Raw genomic sequence first — 15,666 nt, 5'->3', positions numbered from 1 at the left:
ATCAAAACTACCTTATTTGGTGATGCAAGAGTACAAGTTTAGTTGCAGTTTGTTTCAAGTGTATTATTAACGTTAGTTAGCAAATGCAAACTGGCACCTGCGACTGGTATTATTTCAATGATAGTTCTTAAAACTCGCTCAAAATTCATGACTCAGTCGCAATGCGAAATCAGAAAGTGGAGTCAGTTATTTGGTATCACTAAATAAATGCCAAGTAAATTGTTTGTTTATTAATATTTAAAATGTTTAGTTACAAAAGTCTTTGGAAAGCGTTGACTGCTGCTAACAGCTTGATAATGGCGTTCCCTTAATAATAACCTTTAACTCAAAGTTCTTTAGATGAGAAGTCATTGAGAAACATATTAGTTTTCTCAAACTGACCAACTGGAAAAAAAGGGAATACTATAACATGCTCCACCCACACAGTACCAACTCATTATCAATGTTTAACTGTAGAGTAAGTAAGCAAGTATCACAGAGGGCTTCAAAGACCACATGGTAGACTACATTATGAGGTTTTTTATTACTTCGCAATACTACCTTCAGAACTGTTATCTTGCAATACTACCTTCATAACTGTTACTTTGCAATACTACCTTCATAACTGTTACTTTACAATGCTACCTTCATAACTGTTACATTGCAATGCTACCTTCATCACTGTTACTTCGCAATACTACCATCATAACTGTTACTTTGCAATACTACCTTCAGAACTGTTACTTTGCAATGCTACCTTCATAACTGTTACTTCGCAATACTACCTTCAGAACTGTTACTTTGCCTTTAAAAGTATCATTTTGATGTGTTTCCTTCCTTAAGGTGAATTATCATATCTATAAATGCATGCTTTTATTGGACCGAGGATGCAAACGCATGCAGCTCAACAATGAAACACTCAACTATTGATGTTATTGTATAGTTTTAATAAAATTAGACTAGCTGTGAGCCAATGTTGTTATGATAAACATATGTAGGTACCTTACAAAATTAGAGCAAAGTAAAAGGATTCGTGTTGATACATAAGACAGCTCCATTACTCTTAAAGTTAGTTTATTTTTGAGATAATTTCAACGAACAAGATTGAATACAATAAAGCCTATTGCACCAAAAATAAATGCGCATTTCGAAAATCTACGGCCAGTTAAAACAGACAAAGTGTTTAAAAGGTTAAAATAAATATCGACGAGAAGAATAATTGCATCGATGGATATGATGTAACATCATGATAATCTTTGACACGAAAGAGTTTATAGTCGGATGTGTACTAGGAATATAGACACATGCAAAGTACATGGGTCAAACAATTTGAACATTGATTTAAAAAAGGAATGTATAAGATAATTTTCCTGCATAGTCATCAACCGTAAAGAAAACAAAAATAGCTACATAAATACAGACAAAAAATATGAGAATATGGAGAATGAATCTGTGCTTTGGCTATGAACTGTATAGTTTATGTGGGTCCATCCACCAGATCCTTATCGTGCAATCACTGAAAGAGCATGAACCATGTCTGTTATACATGCTAAATCGTGGCGCATGAAAAGTTCTTGGACAAAGAACAAGATATGTTGGTCCAACCAACCAAAGTTATCAACTTCTCCATTTGGCATATTTACACAATTCACACAATGATGCTATTGAATAACTATAAAAGAAACTGTCAGCCCAATATATTGCATTTATTTAAGATTTTGTTTGACGTATCAACAACGTTGGATGCTTAAGGGGTTCTAATCGCGTTAAAAATATCAATCGGTTTTGCTCCCAATTGACAAAGTAGCATCGCAATCATTTGACCGCTATACAATTTGTAAAACGTCACTTTTGAGGCATCTGTATTGCCACACCGATCGACTAGGTAAGTAGTCACACAGTCAGTACAAAAATCATTAGTATTGCTTAAGCGAACGGTTCTCAGTAAATCAGGCAACAAGACGCTATGCGACTACTTGTGCTTACTCATGATTTATCATTAAAAATGGGTAAAAAATTTTGTGATTATACTCGAATACATACAGTAATCAGTGAATTAATTGAATTTAAGGAAAAGCCAGTAAATCTATACTATTTGGCTAATTGGCCAAGTGTCTCATTAGAACACATGGGTGACAGACGTAACATTAAATTTACAATAAGCTTACATAATTTGTATATTGAACAATTACCTACCTCTGGTGACAGTAAGTACTATATACTAGTTAGTAGATATAGTGAACAGTTACCTACCTCTGGTGACAGTAAGTACTATATACTAGCTAGTAGATATATTGAACAATTACCTACCTCTAGTGACAGTAAGTACTATATACTACTTTACCTAGAGGCAGTAAAGAGATTGCTGCGGTTGGTAGCCATAGAGTTGACGGCTAATGAATGAGCACGCACTTCATTTAGCTGCTGGCAAGTCTCGTTTGACCAAATCTTCACAGTGCCAGAGCGACAGCAGCTTAGCAATATGTCATTATCTGGTAGCATGCACATGTCGGTGATCCAGTCCTTATGGGCGCCATTAACTGACTGAAAACAATGCAAGTTGAGGAATGAGGAACCAGGAGTTTGTTTGAAATTGACATTCAACTTAAGCGGAAAGGAGCGGCGTGAACTGCATTAAAGACGGTAAAGATTAAACACTGGCAAATCAACTTGTCCCTTTTGAATGAGTCAACAATGCAATCCTGCAATATGAAACTTTTAATCATAAACGAGTCTCTGTATTGTAACAAACCTACAAGACATTTGCAAATATTGGTGAGAGACACAGCATAATGTCTTGCGTATGACAGGTTGATCTGGTGAGACTGAACCAGATGGGCTCAACAATGCAGCAATGACTAGGTCTGACATATTTTATATTGACTCTGATCTCTAGGCCATCAAGTAGGATCACAATTGGATTGAGTGATTACCAGGAAAACCGATATACTGATATCAATCATTCACTCCATCTCAAATATTACTTCTAATAAAAAATATTTATTACAAAGTGGTGATCTTGATTGGTGACCATTACCGGAAATAACTATCACCTTTATTTTGCTATTAAATAGAGCAACACCTAGTATTGTAAAAACACCAATTTTACCTGTGGTTGAGAAGAGGGTTCACTGAGGTTCCATTTTTTGATACCGCATATCCCGAGAACCACTAAAAAGGATGTCCTGACGATGCGCGAGACATTGAACACCATCATAGTGAGGAGGGTCCATAGTAAATTTGGCCTGAATTGGATAATTTGAAGTTTGTTCATTGGAAATATCAAATCCCTTAATTAGATGATCCTTGGAGCCAGTTAAGAGTTGTTCTTTCCCTCTTGAGTCATTGTATAAACTAAGGCAAATAATCGGTGCTTGGTGGCCGCTAGCAACCTTTCCGACTGCCGATAGCCTGTAAGCGTACAATATTTTACAGATCACCAGCCTTGACAGTTTAAATGAATATAGCAATTAGTCATCAAAAAGGTGCAGAAGCTAAATTGCTAGATTTAGTTGTAAGTGCTGTTAACAATATATATATGGTTAAATGATGTTGTGCATGCAAGCGGACAACCAATGAAAAATAACTGTCAGTTACAAAATGCCACATGGGTAGATCAAATACACATTAGGAGTGACCCTTGGACTTATACAAAGAAAGAAGATTACGGTTGTGCGCATAAACCACTGATAGAAGAAAGGTTATAGCTGTGTACATAAACCACCTATAGATGAATGGTTATAGATGTGTACATAAACCACCTATGGAAGGTTATAGTTGTGTACATAAATCACCTATAGAAGAGAGTTACAACTGTGGTGGATTTTCTAAGATTCATACACCAACCTCTAATAATAGTAAGTACTATATACTAGCTAGTAGATATATGGATAAGTATCCTACCTCTAATGGCAGAAAGTACAATATACTAGCTTGTAGATATATGGAGAAGTACACTACTTCTAATGGCAGTAAGTACTATATACTAGCTAGTAGATATATGGAAAAATATCCTACCTCTAATGACAGTAAGTACAATATACTAGCTAGTAAATATATCGAGAAGTATCCTACCTCTAATGACAGTAAGTACAATATACTAGCTAGTAGATATATCGAGAAGTATCCTACCTCTAATGACAGTAAGTACAATATACTAGCTAGTAGATATATCGAGAAGTATCCCACCTCTAATGACAGTAAGTACAATATACTAGCTAGTAGATATATCGAGAAGTATCCCACCTCTAATGACAGTAAGTACAATATACTAGCTAGTAGATATATCGAGAAGTATCCCACCTCTAATGACAGTAAGTACAATATACTAGCTAGTAGATATATCGAGAAGTATCCCACCTCTAATGACAGTAAGTACAATATACTAGCTAGTAGATATATCGAGAAGTATCCCACCTCTAATGACAGTAAGTACAATATACTAGCTAGTAGATATATCGAGAAGTATCCCACCTCTAATGACAGTAAGTACAATATACTAGCTAGTAGATATATCGAGAAGTATCCCAACTTGGATGTGGTATAAAAACCTTTTCATATTTTTTATTATTTTACCTATCTATAATTTTGCTTGTTACATTTGCATTAGACCCATGCCATACGAAATAAATTTGTTCCGGTGTTGGCATCGTAACATAAAAATGTCGTATAGAGGGGTGTAGAAGCCCATCATGATTATTTAATACAAACACCCCTTGGTGAAAATCATCAAACTTTTATATTTTCGTACTGACAGATTGATCTGGTGAGACTGAACCAGATAGGCCCAACAATGCAGCAATGACTAGGTCTGACGTATTTTATAACGACTCTGATCTCCAGGCCATCAAGTGGGATCACGATTGGATTGAGTAATTACCAGGAAAAACTGATATACTGAAATTGATCATTCACTCCATCTCAAATTTTATGTGATGAACAACACTAAAAATTAATGAGAAAATATTATGTTAACCTTGGTAACTACAGTTACTAATACTAATATTTTTAAAGTGCTTTTAACAGAAATAGCTGTCAATGAGAGTGTGTGCCTCAAAATTCTCTAATTTTCGTAATCTTCAATTTTTTTTAACTGGAAAATTCTCAAACTATAATATACACAAATATTTACAAGGAAATTGAAGACAAGCCGGCATCCAAACTAAATCCATCATTATCAGAGGGATTCTTAGCAACAACATTACATTTATGGACAACATACAAACTAACAAATGTAGATTTTTATTCTAGGGATCGTAACTGAAAAAAACGCATCAACTTACGTATTGAGGTCCCAGAGCTGAACGGTGGTTCCAGTAGTTGTGTATAGTTTATGACCATCTCTGCTGACTTGGATATCAAATATCTGCTGCTCTCCCTGTTGGAGAATGGCCTGACTGCTCGACGCTGGCTCCACAGGGATACTGTCATGCACCAGACCAGAGGAACTGCAACATAAGATATAAAACCTCACATTGTGTCCATCTCTGTTGGCACAGTATTCACTATAATAGGAACTAACCGTTATGATAGGAACTAACGGTTATGATAGGAACTAACCGTTATGATAGAAACTAACCGTTTTGATAGGAACTAACCGTAAGAATAGGAACTAACCGTAAGAATAGGAACTAACCGTTACGATAGGAACTAACCGTTACGATAGGAACTAACCGTTACGATGGGAACTAACCGTTACGATAGGAACTAACCGTTACGATAGGAACTAACCGTTACGATTGGTGACCGTAACGTTACCGTTTTTATCATAACGGTAACTAACCGTTACCGTTATGATAAAAACTAACAGTTATTATAGGAACTAACCGTTATGATAGGAACTAACCGTAAGGATAAGAACTAACCGTTACGATAGGAACTAACCATTACGATAAGAACTAACCGTTACGATAGGAACTAACCATTACGATAGCAACTAAACGTTATGATAGGAACTAACCGTAACAATAGGAACTAACCGTTATGATAGGCACTAACCGTAAGGATAGGAACTAACCGTAAGGATAGGAATTAACCGTTTTGATAGAAACTAACCGTAAGGATAGGAACTAACCGTTATCATAAGAACTAACCGCAAGGATAGGAACTAACCGTTACGATAGGAACTAACCGTTACGATAGGAACTAACCGTTATGAGAGGAACTAACGGTTATGATAGGAACTAACCGTTTTGATAGGAACTAACCGTAAGAATAGGAACTAACCGTTACGATAGGAACTAACCGTTACGATGGGAACTAACCGTTACGATAGGAACTAACCGTTACGATAGGAACTAACCGTTACGATTGGAACTAACAGTTATTATAGGAACTACCCATTATGATAGGAACTAACCGTAAGGATAAGAACTAACCGTTATGATAGAAACTAACCATTACGATAGGAACTAACCGTTATGATAAGAACTAACCGTAACGATAGGAACTAACCGTTATGATAGGCACTAACCGTAAGGATAGGAACTAACCGTAAGGATAGGAATTAACCGTTTTGACAGGAACTAACCGTAAGGATAGGAACTAACCGTTATCATAAGAACTAACCGCAAGGATAGGAACTAACCGTTACGATAGGAACTAACCGTTATGATAGGAACTAACGGTTATGATAGGAACTAACCGTTTTGATAGGAACTAACCGAAAGAATAGGAACTAACCGTTACGATAGGAACTAACCGTTACGATGGGAACTAACCGTTACAATAGGAACTAACCGTTACGATAGCAACTAACCGTTACGATTGGAACTAACCGTTATGATAGGAACTAACCTTTACGATAGGAACTAACCGTTACGATAGGAACTAACAGTTATTATAGGAACTACCCATTACGATAGGAACTAACTGTTATGATAGGAACTAACCGTTTTGATAGGAACTAACCGAAAGAATAGGAACTAACCGTTACGATAGGAACTAACCGTTACGATGGGAACTAACCGTTACAATAGGAACTAACCGTTACGATAGCAACTAACCGTTACGATTGGAACTAACCGTTATGATAGGAACTAACCTTTACGATAGGAACTAACCGTTACGATAGGAACTAACAGTTATTATAGGAACTACCCATTACGATAGGAACTAACTGTTATGATAGGAACTAACCGTTATGATAGGAACTAACTGTAATATCTTATGTTGGACAGTTTGACTGTATGTGTGGTAGAGAAGGTAACAAGTAGCCATATAAATGTAATTGCATCTGAAAGCAAGTAAGTATGAGTCGAGCTAGGCTTACCTGAGCACTGTTATACATTTAGCTCCAGCTCGGATGTCCCACATTTTGACAAATGAATTGGAGACAGTGTAGACAAGCCGGTTGACCTCGCAATATCGAACTTTGGAGACATAGTTAGGGTGGCCACCAAGACACAAAACTTCTGAACCAATTGACATGTTCCACACTTTGCACGTCAAGTCTGCGAGACAAAAGGAAACGCAGGTCAATTATGAGGTATTAGAATATGTTAGTGCGTTAGATTAGAGTCAACTTGACACTTACCTTTACTGCCAGAAACCAAAAGATTGTCGGCGGCACATATAGATAGTACAGCCTTTGTGTGACCAACTGCCTTCTTTACACATATGAGACTCTGGTTGGAGCTTGTCACCTGCAAGAGACCCACCCAAATGAAAACATGTAAATTTAAGTAACAATGTTGCTGAGCTTCTAGTAACAACATCGCTATTACAATTTGATAAGGTTACACATACATAGCTCTTAGACAGAAACCAATCATACCTCCTATAAATGATCTACTGCAGGTATAAAGATGACTCGAAAATATCTTCACCCCAATGTTCTATTAGTGAAATTTTTTATGTCAATCGTTTTAAAGGCTTATGGGGAATAAAAATTATGCTTTCAACATATAATTATTTTACTTGCATATCGTGTAGTTAGTCTAATGCTAATTTAATGCTCTCTAGCCATTTTAATATATCAAAGAGTGCATCGCTTAGCCTAGAAAAACTAACATTAAAATCATAACGATTCCTAAAATTATTATTTTCTTGTAAAGAAGAGGTGCTGCAGTCCGTGGTTTGGTGTGCTACTAGAACACCAAAGGCAAAAAGTGGGGCTAGTTGGAAGAGTAGCGATTTGCCAACTCATAGCAATCAAAATAGAGGCTCATGAAGCAACGCGCTACAATAGGAGTACTTTGGAGCAGCATCACTCAATATTATCGTCATAAATAAACCTCTCCAAGTCGTTATACAATGGGACTACTATGGACTACGAATGCCTATTGTTTGCTCATCTGGCTCATCACTCGTGTTGTTTGAAAAGCAAACATTTGTAAGCACTTGCTTAGTTACAAGTTACTCCTAGGATGCCATGGCTAGTATCACCTCTCTAGTCAAGATACACAAGGTCATAAGGTCAATTGCCCAACTAGTTGCCTAGATTGTGTATAGATTGTGTGTAGACAAGTGTACCAGACACATGATGTAGCGAGGTTGTTTACAATACATTGTCGCATGGTAAAAATCATAGACTACAGAAAACGTATTGCAGGGCCATTCAAAAGGTTTACGCATTGGGCTTTTATCTAAGAGCTGATAACGCCAAAATTGAGTTGGCCCCTTCAAGGCAGTGAAACGCATCTGTTATAACAAACCACTCTGCGATTTGGTGCGCACTCTTTGTTAATTCTTGCTATTTGAGACTAACAACACTAATTCTAGCCTGAGTTTCTAATTTCTAAGAGATGCAATATTCCTATTTAGTCCAACGTGAGCCGAATAGTATATCTTTAGGGGAATGGCATTAGGGCAACTGTTTGTTCAGTCTGAGACTTTTTGCAGCAGTACTCAGTAAGCAATGCTCTAGAAACACGCGACTGTTCATCATCGTGATTATGAAATGTTTTTTCCATGCTCAGTTAATATTTGTTTTTGAATGATTTTAATGATGTTGGAGGTATCACAGTAAGTTAGTATTAGGCTGTATAGACTCACATACATGCAAATCCAGCTCATAATTTGTTAGTCAACACATGAAGACAATTACGTAAGTAGTTCAATGGGTTAAACTTGAAAACTTGGGCCTCATTACTTTGTCACAGCTGCTGACGGTGCCAAAGCTCTGCGCCTTTTTATTTTGTGTGCCGCCAGTTTGTGTGTTGGTGAGCCTCATGAATACATTAGTACTGTCAGAGTCCTGGAGTGGCTGGCGTCTCCTGCTCAGCGATGGCGAGGATGGGGGTGTCAACCGCACGTCTTTTATTTCAGAAGTGGTCAACTGTGATTTATCTCTGCTGAAATTAAAATAGCAGAATAAAATTCAGCCTGCAGAGCAAGAGAATCATTATAGCTCATAGTGCGAAATGGAATATTTAAATTTGGAGAGACACTTTCATGAACTTTTTTATACTAAAATTTAAGGCTATACCAGTTACAGAATTGTCACCCTTTTATTAACACACTTCTTTGTTTAAGTGAAATCTCTCCTGACAGCTCTGCCAGGTCTTCTTGAAGATGGTCAGACTCTACAAGAATTAGAAATGATAAAAACCAGCTGATTATATCAAGTCCTGATGAGCATATGAAGGTTTTAGCAATGCTTTCGACCAGTATTCATATGGGTAGAATAGCACCAGTGTATATACGTATATGGGTAGAATAGTTACCAGTGTATATACGTATATGGGTAGAATAGTACCGGTATCTATACGTATATGGGTAGAATTGTACCGGTATCTATATGGGTGCTATTCTACCTAGTATAGATACTGGGTAGAATAGTATCTATATGGGTAATCTTGGCCTTGACCTTTAAACGGTTGCATCAACCAAGGGTGATCAACTGATCAAGGCGGCAAAAGAAATTAACTGAAAGCAGCTGTCATATATGTTATAGCAGTTGTTATATATGTTATAGCAGTCGTTATATATGTTATAGCAGTTGTTATATATGTTATAGCAGCTGTTATATATGTTATAGTAGCTGTTATATATGATATAGCAGCTGTTATATATGTCAAAATATGATGCTAGTAAGCGATCAATGAAAGTAATCTAGACTTGCACACTACGCTTACTGCTTCTAGCGAGCTGCTCTTCCTTGTGTTAGTCTAGCAAAACATTATCGAATTAATTGTTACATGATATACCTTACCCGCCTTAGCTTATTATGGCATAGACTTATTATGGCAATAACTCACTTAACAAGTTGTATACCATTACTGTTAACAAACTGTAGATTTCACCTTAGTTGGTGGTCTTTAATACTTCTGAAAAACTCAGATTTTGCCCCCAAGTGAACAATAGTCCAGAGACACCTCATTTAATACTCTAACATAGAATTCAATTCTTTTTTAAAAATTACAGATAAATAATTTATAGATAGGCTAACTTTCAATATTATTTGCGTTCAACAAAGTTTACATAAGTTGGTAAAGCACAATGTTCAAATACTATTTGACGAAGAAAAATGTAACTAGCAGTTGTGACAGAGCTAATACATAAGTTATTCATGTAAAATGTATCAAATAGTTTGTAGCTCTGAAAGTTTCAAGTTAATTACAAAAGATACATGAACGCTACGTTTTTTGCGGCGTTAAGAAGAAAAGCAACAAATGACAGCCACTGACTTACATTTAAAAAATGTGTCAAAATGTGTAAGAGTTGAGGCTGTTGTGGCTAAACACACAAAATAACACGTCACATTGACAAATAAATGGACGAGTGCGAATTAGCCTTTACCAGGCGAAGGCCATGACATTCTTGTTAGATTTTTTATTATCATTAGTTGTTATTATTAGCGTTTTTAAGGAAATTTTGTTGTGTAAACTTTACTGTTGGTTTTGAGAGAGAATAAATTGATTGGTTAAAAAAGGTCAGACTTTACAGAATCCAGCTAGTTTTTTTCTGCCTTAACAAAACAACAACTTAAAAGCATTCTATATAAAACATGTAATATAATTATTAGGTTAACAAAACTGTGTTTTGCCAAATAAACAACGACATTGATTCAAATTGTCTTTGTAATTTATTCAAATATCCATTCGCATCTTACTGACACTTAACAATGATTGAACAATGCGTGCAGAGTTATTGAAATTAATAATAAATGCCTGTTCAATAAATCAATAAAGGTCAGTATTACCTGAGGTATTGAAGAAACGGAATTGTTATCCATTTCAGTAGGAAGTGTTTGCACAGAACTATCACCACTAGTGCCACAGCTATACCGTTCTAGATCTCTGCAGGCAGAAAAAGTAGGTCAAGGCCGGTCATACGGAGCAAGTTAAGGCCTGTCATACAGAGTAAGTTAAGGCCTGTCATACAGGGTAAGTTAAGGGCTGTCATACAGAGTAAGTTAAAGCCTGTCATACGGAGCAAGTTAAGGGCTGTCATACAGAGTGAGTTAAGGCCTGTCATACAGAGTAAGTTAAGGCCTGTCATACAGAGTAAGTTAAGGGCTGTCATACAGAGTAAGTTAAAGCTTGTAATACGGAGCAAGTTAAGGCCTTTCATACGGAGTAAGTTAAGGCCTGTCATACAGAGTAAGTTAAAGCCTGTCATACGGAGTAAGTTAAGGCCTGCCATACGGAGCAAGTTAAGGGCTGTCATACAGAGTAAGTTAAAGCCTGTCATACAGAGTAAGTTAAGGCCGGTCATACAGAGTGAGTTAAGGCCTGTCATACAGAGTGAGTTAAGGCCTGTCATACAGAGTGAGTTAAGGCCTGTCATACAGAGTGAGTTAAGGCCTGTCATACAGAGAGCTAAAAGCTACTAAAACTGATAGTAGCTATTTACTATAAATACTATTTACTGTGTATGTGAACTTGTAGCTGTCATAGATAGATTTGCTGGAGCTCACCCTATAAAATTTTACTTGCATTCACAAACATGAATTAATGCAATGTCCGTAGTCATGTATTTTAATAATCATTTTATTGCACTAGTGCTTTAAAAAAATTTCGAAAAAGATTAAATGTCCAGTAAACTGATGCAAATAGAAACAATCACATTAACCTTAACACAAGAGAAGATCTTAACACAAGAGAAGGTACCACAGCTTATAACTACAGGTAGATCTTAACACAAGAGAAGGTGAACCACAGCTTATAACTACAGGTAGATCTTAACACAAGAGAAGGTAACACAGCTTATAACTACAGGTAGATCTTAACACAAGAGAAGGTACCACAGCTTATAACTACAGGTAGACCTTAACACAAGAGAAGGTAACACAGCTTATAACTACAACCATCTGCAAGACATTTCACATTCTCTTTGATAATCCTTAACACTATGGTAGTAAACGTAGAGTGTTTAGAATATTTGGCCGGCTTACATTCTTGTTGCGACTGTATAGTTATTCCGGAATCCTGCAAAACCTGTTCTAAAAGCTGATCCCGTAACCTACAATCCATCTGCATTTTATCGTAGCGAGCAGTCAACTCCTTGAATTGAGATTCTTTCTGAGTAGCAGCAAAGCCCTGAGTGAGAGCGAGTGAGAGAAGGTGCTCCAACAGATACTTGCTTTCATCAACAGAGGAGACATCCAAAGCTTTTGTCAAACTAGTCTCATCCTAACAAGTAAGGTAGTATGTGTAATGAGCACATTTTGTAATATGGTTCAGAGACATCATTACAAGCAATATAACAACCAGTTCTTCGAGTTGCGTTCTGATTGCAAAAGCAATGACCAAATTTGATGCTCAAACCAAAGAGCTATCGCAATATGTAAATGTAACTTGTTTTGTCGTAATATAAACTGATAAAAACTAATGAAAAAGGACTCAAGAAAAAAACAGCAGGGGTTCATTCTATAAGAATATATAACATGTTAACTGTTTCTTGAATCTATGAGAAGAATTTGAGCCATAATAAAATTATTGATATAGGAATAAAAGTGTCATTTCTTCTAGTGAATAACGACAGGTTAAAAGATTATCTTGGCTTATAATAATATTTTATATGAGAGACAAGATAGATATGAAAGGGCATGCAAGTCGTACGATGAGGTTTAGAGGTTGTTAGAGGGGTAGCGTTTTAAACATAACATGAACTGCTTCTAGTGAATTATTGAGAAAATGTTTCCAGTCGATAGGAGATGAACTCATTGTGGATGTCAAAAAAAAGGTGAAAGATTATAGATTCTGAATTAACAAAATCAAATGTTGCTGCATGACTGTAGAAGATAACTTTACTGATTTACATGCGCTTACGTAAATTCGAGTATAGCCATCTATGGGAACGGGCCGATAAATGGGAATTGTTAGCTAAGCCCGCTGTAACATTAAAAAGGATAAATAAAGCAATGAATAATTACTAAACATACAACGCACTGATGAAATATATTAGGTAAATGCTTAGACAGGAAGCAATGCGAGATTACTAAATGCTTAGACAGGAAGCAAAGTGAGATTAGTAAATGCTTAGACAGGAAGCAATGCGAGGTTAGTAAATGCTTAGACAGAAAGCAATGCGAGATTAGTAAATGCTTAGACAGGAAGCAATGCAAGGTTAGTAAATGCTTAGACAGGAAGCAATGCGAGGTTAGTAAATGCTTAGACAGGAAGCAATGCGAGGTTAGTAAATGCTTAGACAGGAAGCAATGCGAGGTTAGTAAATGCTTAGACAAGAAGTAATGCGAGGTTAGTAAATGCTTAGACAGGAAGCAATGCGAGGTTAGTAAATGCTTAGACAGGAAGCAATGCGAGGTTAGTAAATGCTTAGACAGGAAACAATGCAAAGTTAGTAAATGCTAGCAGTAGCCACTACAAGCCTAAGCAGACGCATAGCAAAAGCAAATGAACAAACCTTCGCCTCCTCTTCCATCTGCATGATATTGTTTTGGCACTCAGACACGTTACTCTGAATGTATGTCATATTGGTGCTCATCGTCTCCAGCTGATCTTCTAGGTCCATGGCGACAGTCGTCTGCAAATGAATAGGAGTTACACAACAACTACCTTAAGCGTGGTTCTCATATATGCCGCAAAGCACCGGCAACAGCACCGCAGGCTATGGCGGTGAAATGTGAGCCTACACGCCGGGTACCGTCGAGTACCACCGGTAGTTGCCGGCGGTTAACACAAGAGTTTAGCGCTGTTCAAATTTCGCAAATAGCCGCAAGCAAAACCTTCCTGAAATGCACTGTACAGGTAAAGGTCACCATTATCAAAATGGCGTGGCAAGCGAACATTTTATGTGAAGCTGCGATTATGTTTAGCAATGCAGCTTTAGATGTGAACAGAAGCTGCCGATCCTAACGTCGCAAGCGTTTTGCTGCGCAAGTTACCGCCGGAGTCTCGCAATCGATATGGAAACCAGACTTTAGCAGCTATGAAGATGAGTTGAACATATCATCAACAAAATTTCAGCGCAATATAGTGTAACCGTGACATTACTGATTACTCTATGCAATGTAATGATTATGCCAGCAATTATCAAATAAGAGTCTGTAGAGAGTTTTCTGTTCAACAGAACAGAAAACATTAGAGAAACACAAGGAATAAGGCATTGGCTATTTACGCTGGCAAAATTATTATTTGCAAAGACACCACACACCCCTGATGGCTGTGTAGTAATAGAAGAAACTGATGTATTTGTGATTGGTTAAAAGTGTTGATCCCTGATTAACATAATCATGACACCAATTTGTTCATTTTCACAGTAAACCGATTTTTTTTAAAAGTTGCTTTGAACTAGTGACAACGATGACCAACAAGTATTTATATATGAAAAAGGCTGTTACTTGCTGTAAAAGATATGTGATGAACACTGGTGTAAATTGGAACTGCTTGCATAAAATTTCAGGATATGTTAGATTAAATATTTTAAAGACCTAAGTTTTACTTGCAGTTTGATACAATTCATCAGCCTGAGTTCAAGTTGTAGTTGGACGATTTTAGATTATAAGTTGATGGATCTTTTTTTTAAGAAAACACAAGTGTAAATAGCTGTACAAACATTAGTGCAATGATAAACTATGGTTTACCCATATCTACTATATATATATATATATATATATATATATATATATATATATATATATATATATATATATATATATAATTAATACAATCATGTTCCAATAAGGGTAATGACAACATCCAATAGATGTTTTGATCTTTACTTGACCTAGGTTGATACTTGTAAAACATAACTAGTTATTCAGTAGTCTCAATCTGTGTAGTCGCAGCAGATGTTTATGCCATATGTCAGCTAAGAAATTTGCCCATTTTAAGAGCCTAAGAGTAATGACTATACATGTGTCCGACCTCATTTCTCCTAATGGCAGTGTCCAGCCTTTTACTGTACGCATCTATCTTCTTGCTGAGCTGTTCTCGCTTGTTAATGTGAAGATCCATCTCAGCTTCCATGTTGGCAATTGTCTGTTTCCGCACAACAACGGATGTCACGTACCGCTCAAGCTTGTCCCACTTGCTTTTCGCCACCTGAGTTAGAGTAATCGAGTAAAACGTAGTGTCCATTCGCACAGAGGACAAGACGACATAATATGTGTATATATAAGAAACATGCCATACACAAAAAAAATACTCTTCCAATTTAAGTGGCAGATTAGTTTATATTACTTTAGGTTTAGCTGTAATCAGTAGAAAAAGTCACTAGTAAGTTGAGATTATAACAACAGGCTGTGAGAAACTTTGATATAAGAGGTGACATGAGATAACA

General features: G+C 36.6%; 1 protein-coding gene across 2 annotated transcripts; it reads right to left on the bottom strand.

Annotated features, from left to right (window-relative positions):
• Positions 1-1,036: 1,036 nt before the first annotated feature.
• Positions 1,037-9,591, bottom strand: LOC137410430 (kinesin-like protein KIF21A). Of its 2 annotated transcripts, XM_068095849.1 has the most exons (8): positions 9,441-9,588; positions 9,071-9,272; positions 7,514-7,622; positions 7,250-7,430; positions 5,262-5,426; positions 3,089-3,390; positions 2,324-2,523; positions 1,037-1,495 (listed from the first exon to the last, which is right to left on the bottom strand). In XM_068095849.1, exons 2-6 carry the CDS (start codon positions 9,149-9,151, stop codon positions 3,108-3,110), a joined length of 819 nt encoding a protein of 272 aa, XP_067951950.1. In that variant the 5' UTR covers positions 9,152-9,272; positions 9,441-9,588; the 3' UTR covers positions 1,037-1,495; positions 2,324-2,523; positions 3,089-3,107. The 2 variants fall into 2 exon arrangements, with proteins under 2 accessions (XP_067951950.1, XP_067951949.1); XM_068095848.1 differs by having other exon boundaries at positions 9,071-9,591.
• Between the last annotated feature and the right edge of the window lie 6,075 nt (positions 9,592-15,666).

This window comes from Watersipora subatra, unplaced genomic scaffold (assembly GCF_963576615.1).
Source record: "Watersipora subatra unplaced genomic scaffold, tzWatSuba1.1 SCAFFOLD_27, whole genome shotgun sequence".
NCBI classification, from domain to species: Eukaryota; Metazoa; Bryozoa; class Gymnolaemata; order Cheilostomatida; family Watersiporidae; genus Watersipora; species Watersipora subatra.
This window is presented reverse-complemented; position numbering and strand designations above follow the sequence as displayed.

Coding starts and splice junctions, on each gene's coding strand:
- LOC137410430 (XM_068095848.1), bottom strand. CDS start 9,151: ATGAGGCTCACCAACACACAAACTGGCGGCACACAAAATAAAAAGGCG. Junction 7,431..7,513: donor TTTGGTTTCTGGCAGTAAAG/GTAAGTGTCAAG, acceptor TTTGTCTCGCAG/ACTTGACGTGCAAAGTGTGG. Junction 3,391..5,261: donor CAGCTCTGGGACCTCAATAC/GTAAGTTGATGC, acceptor GTACGCTTACAG/GCTATCGGCAGTCGGAAAGG.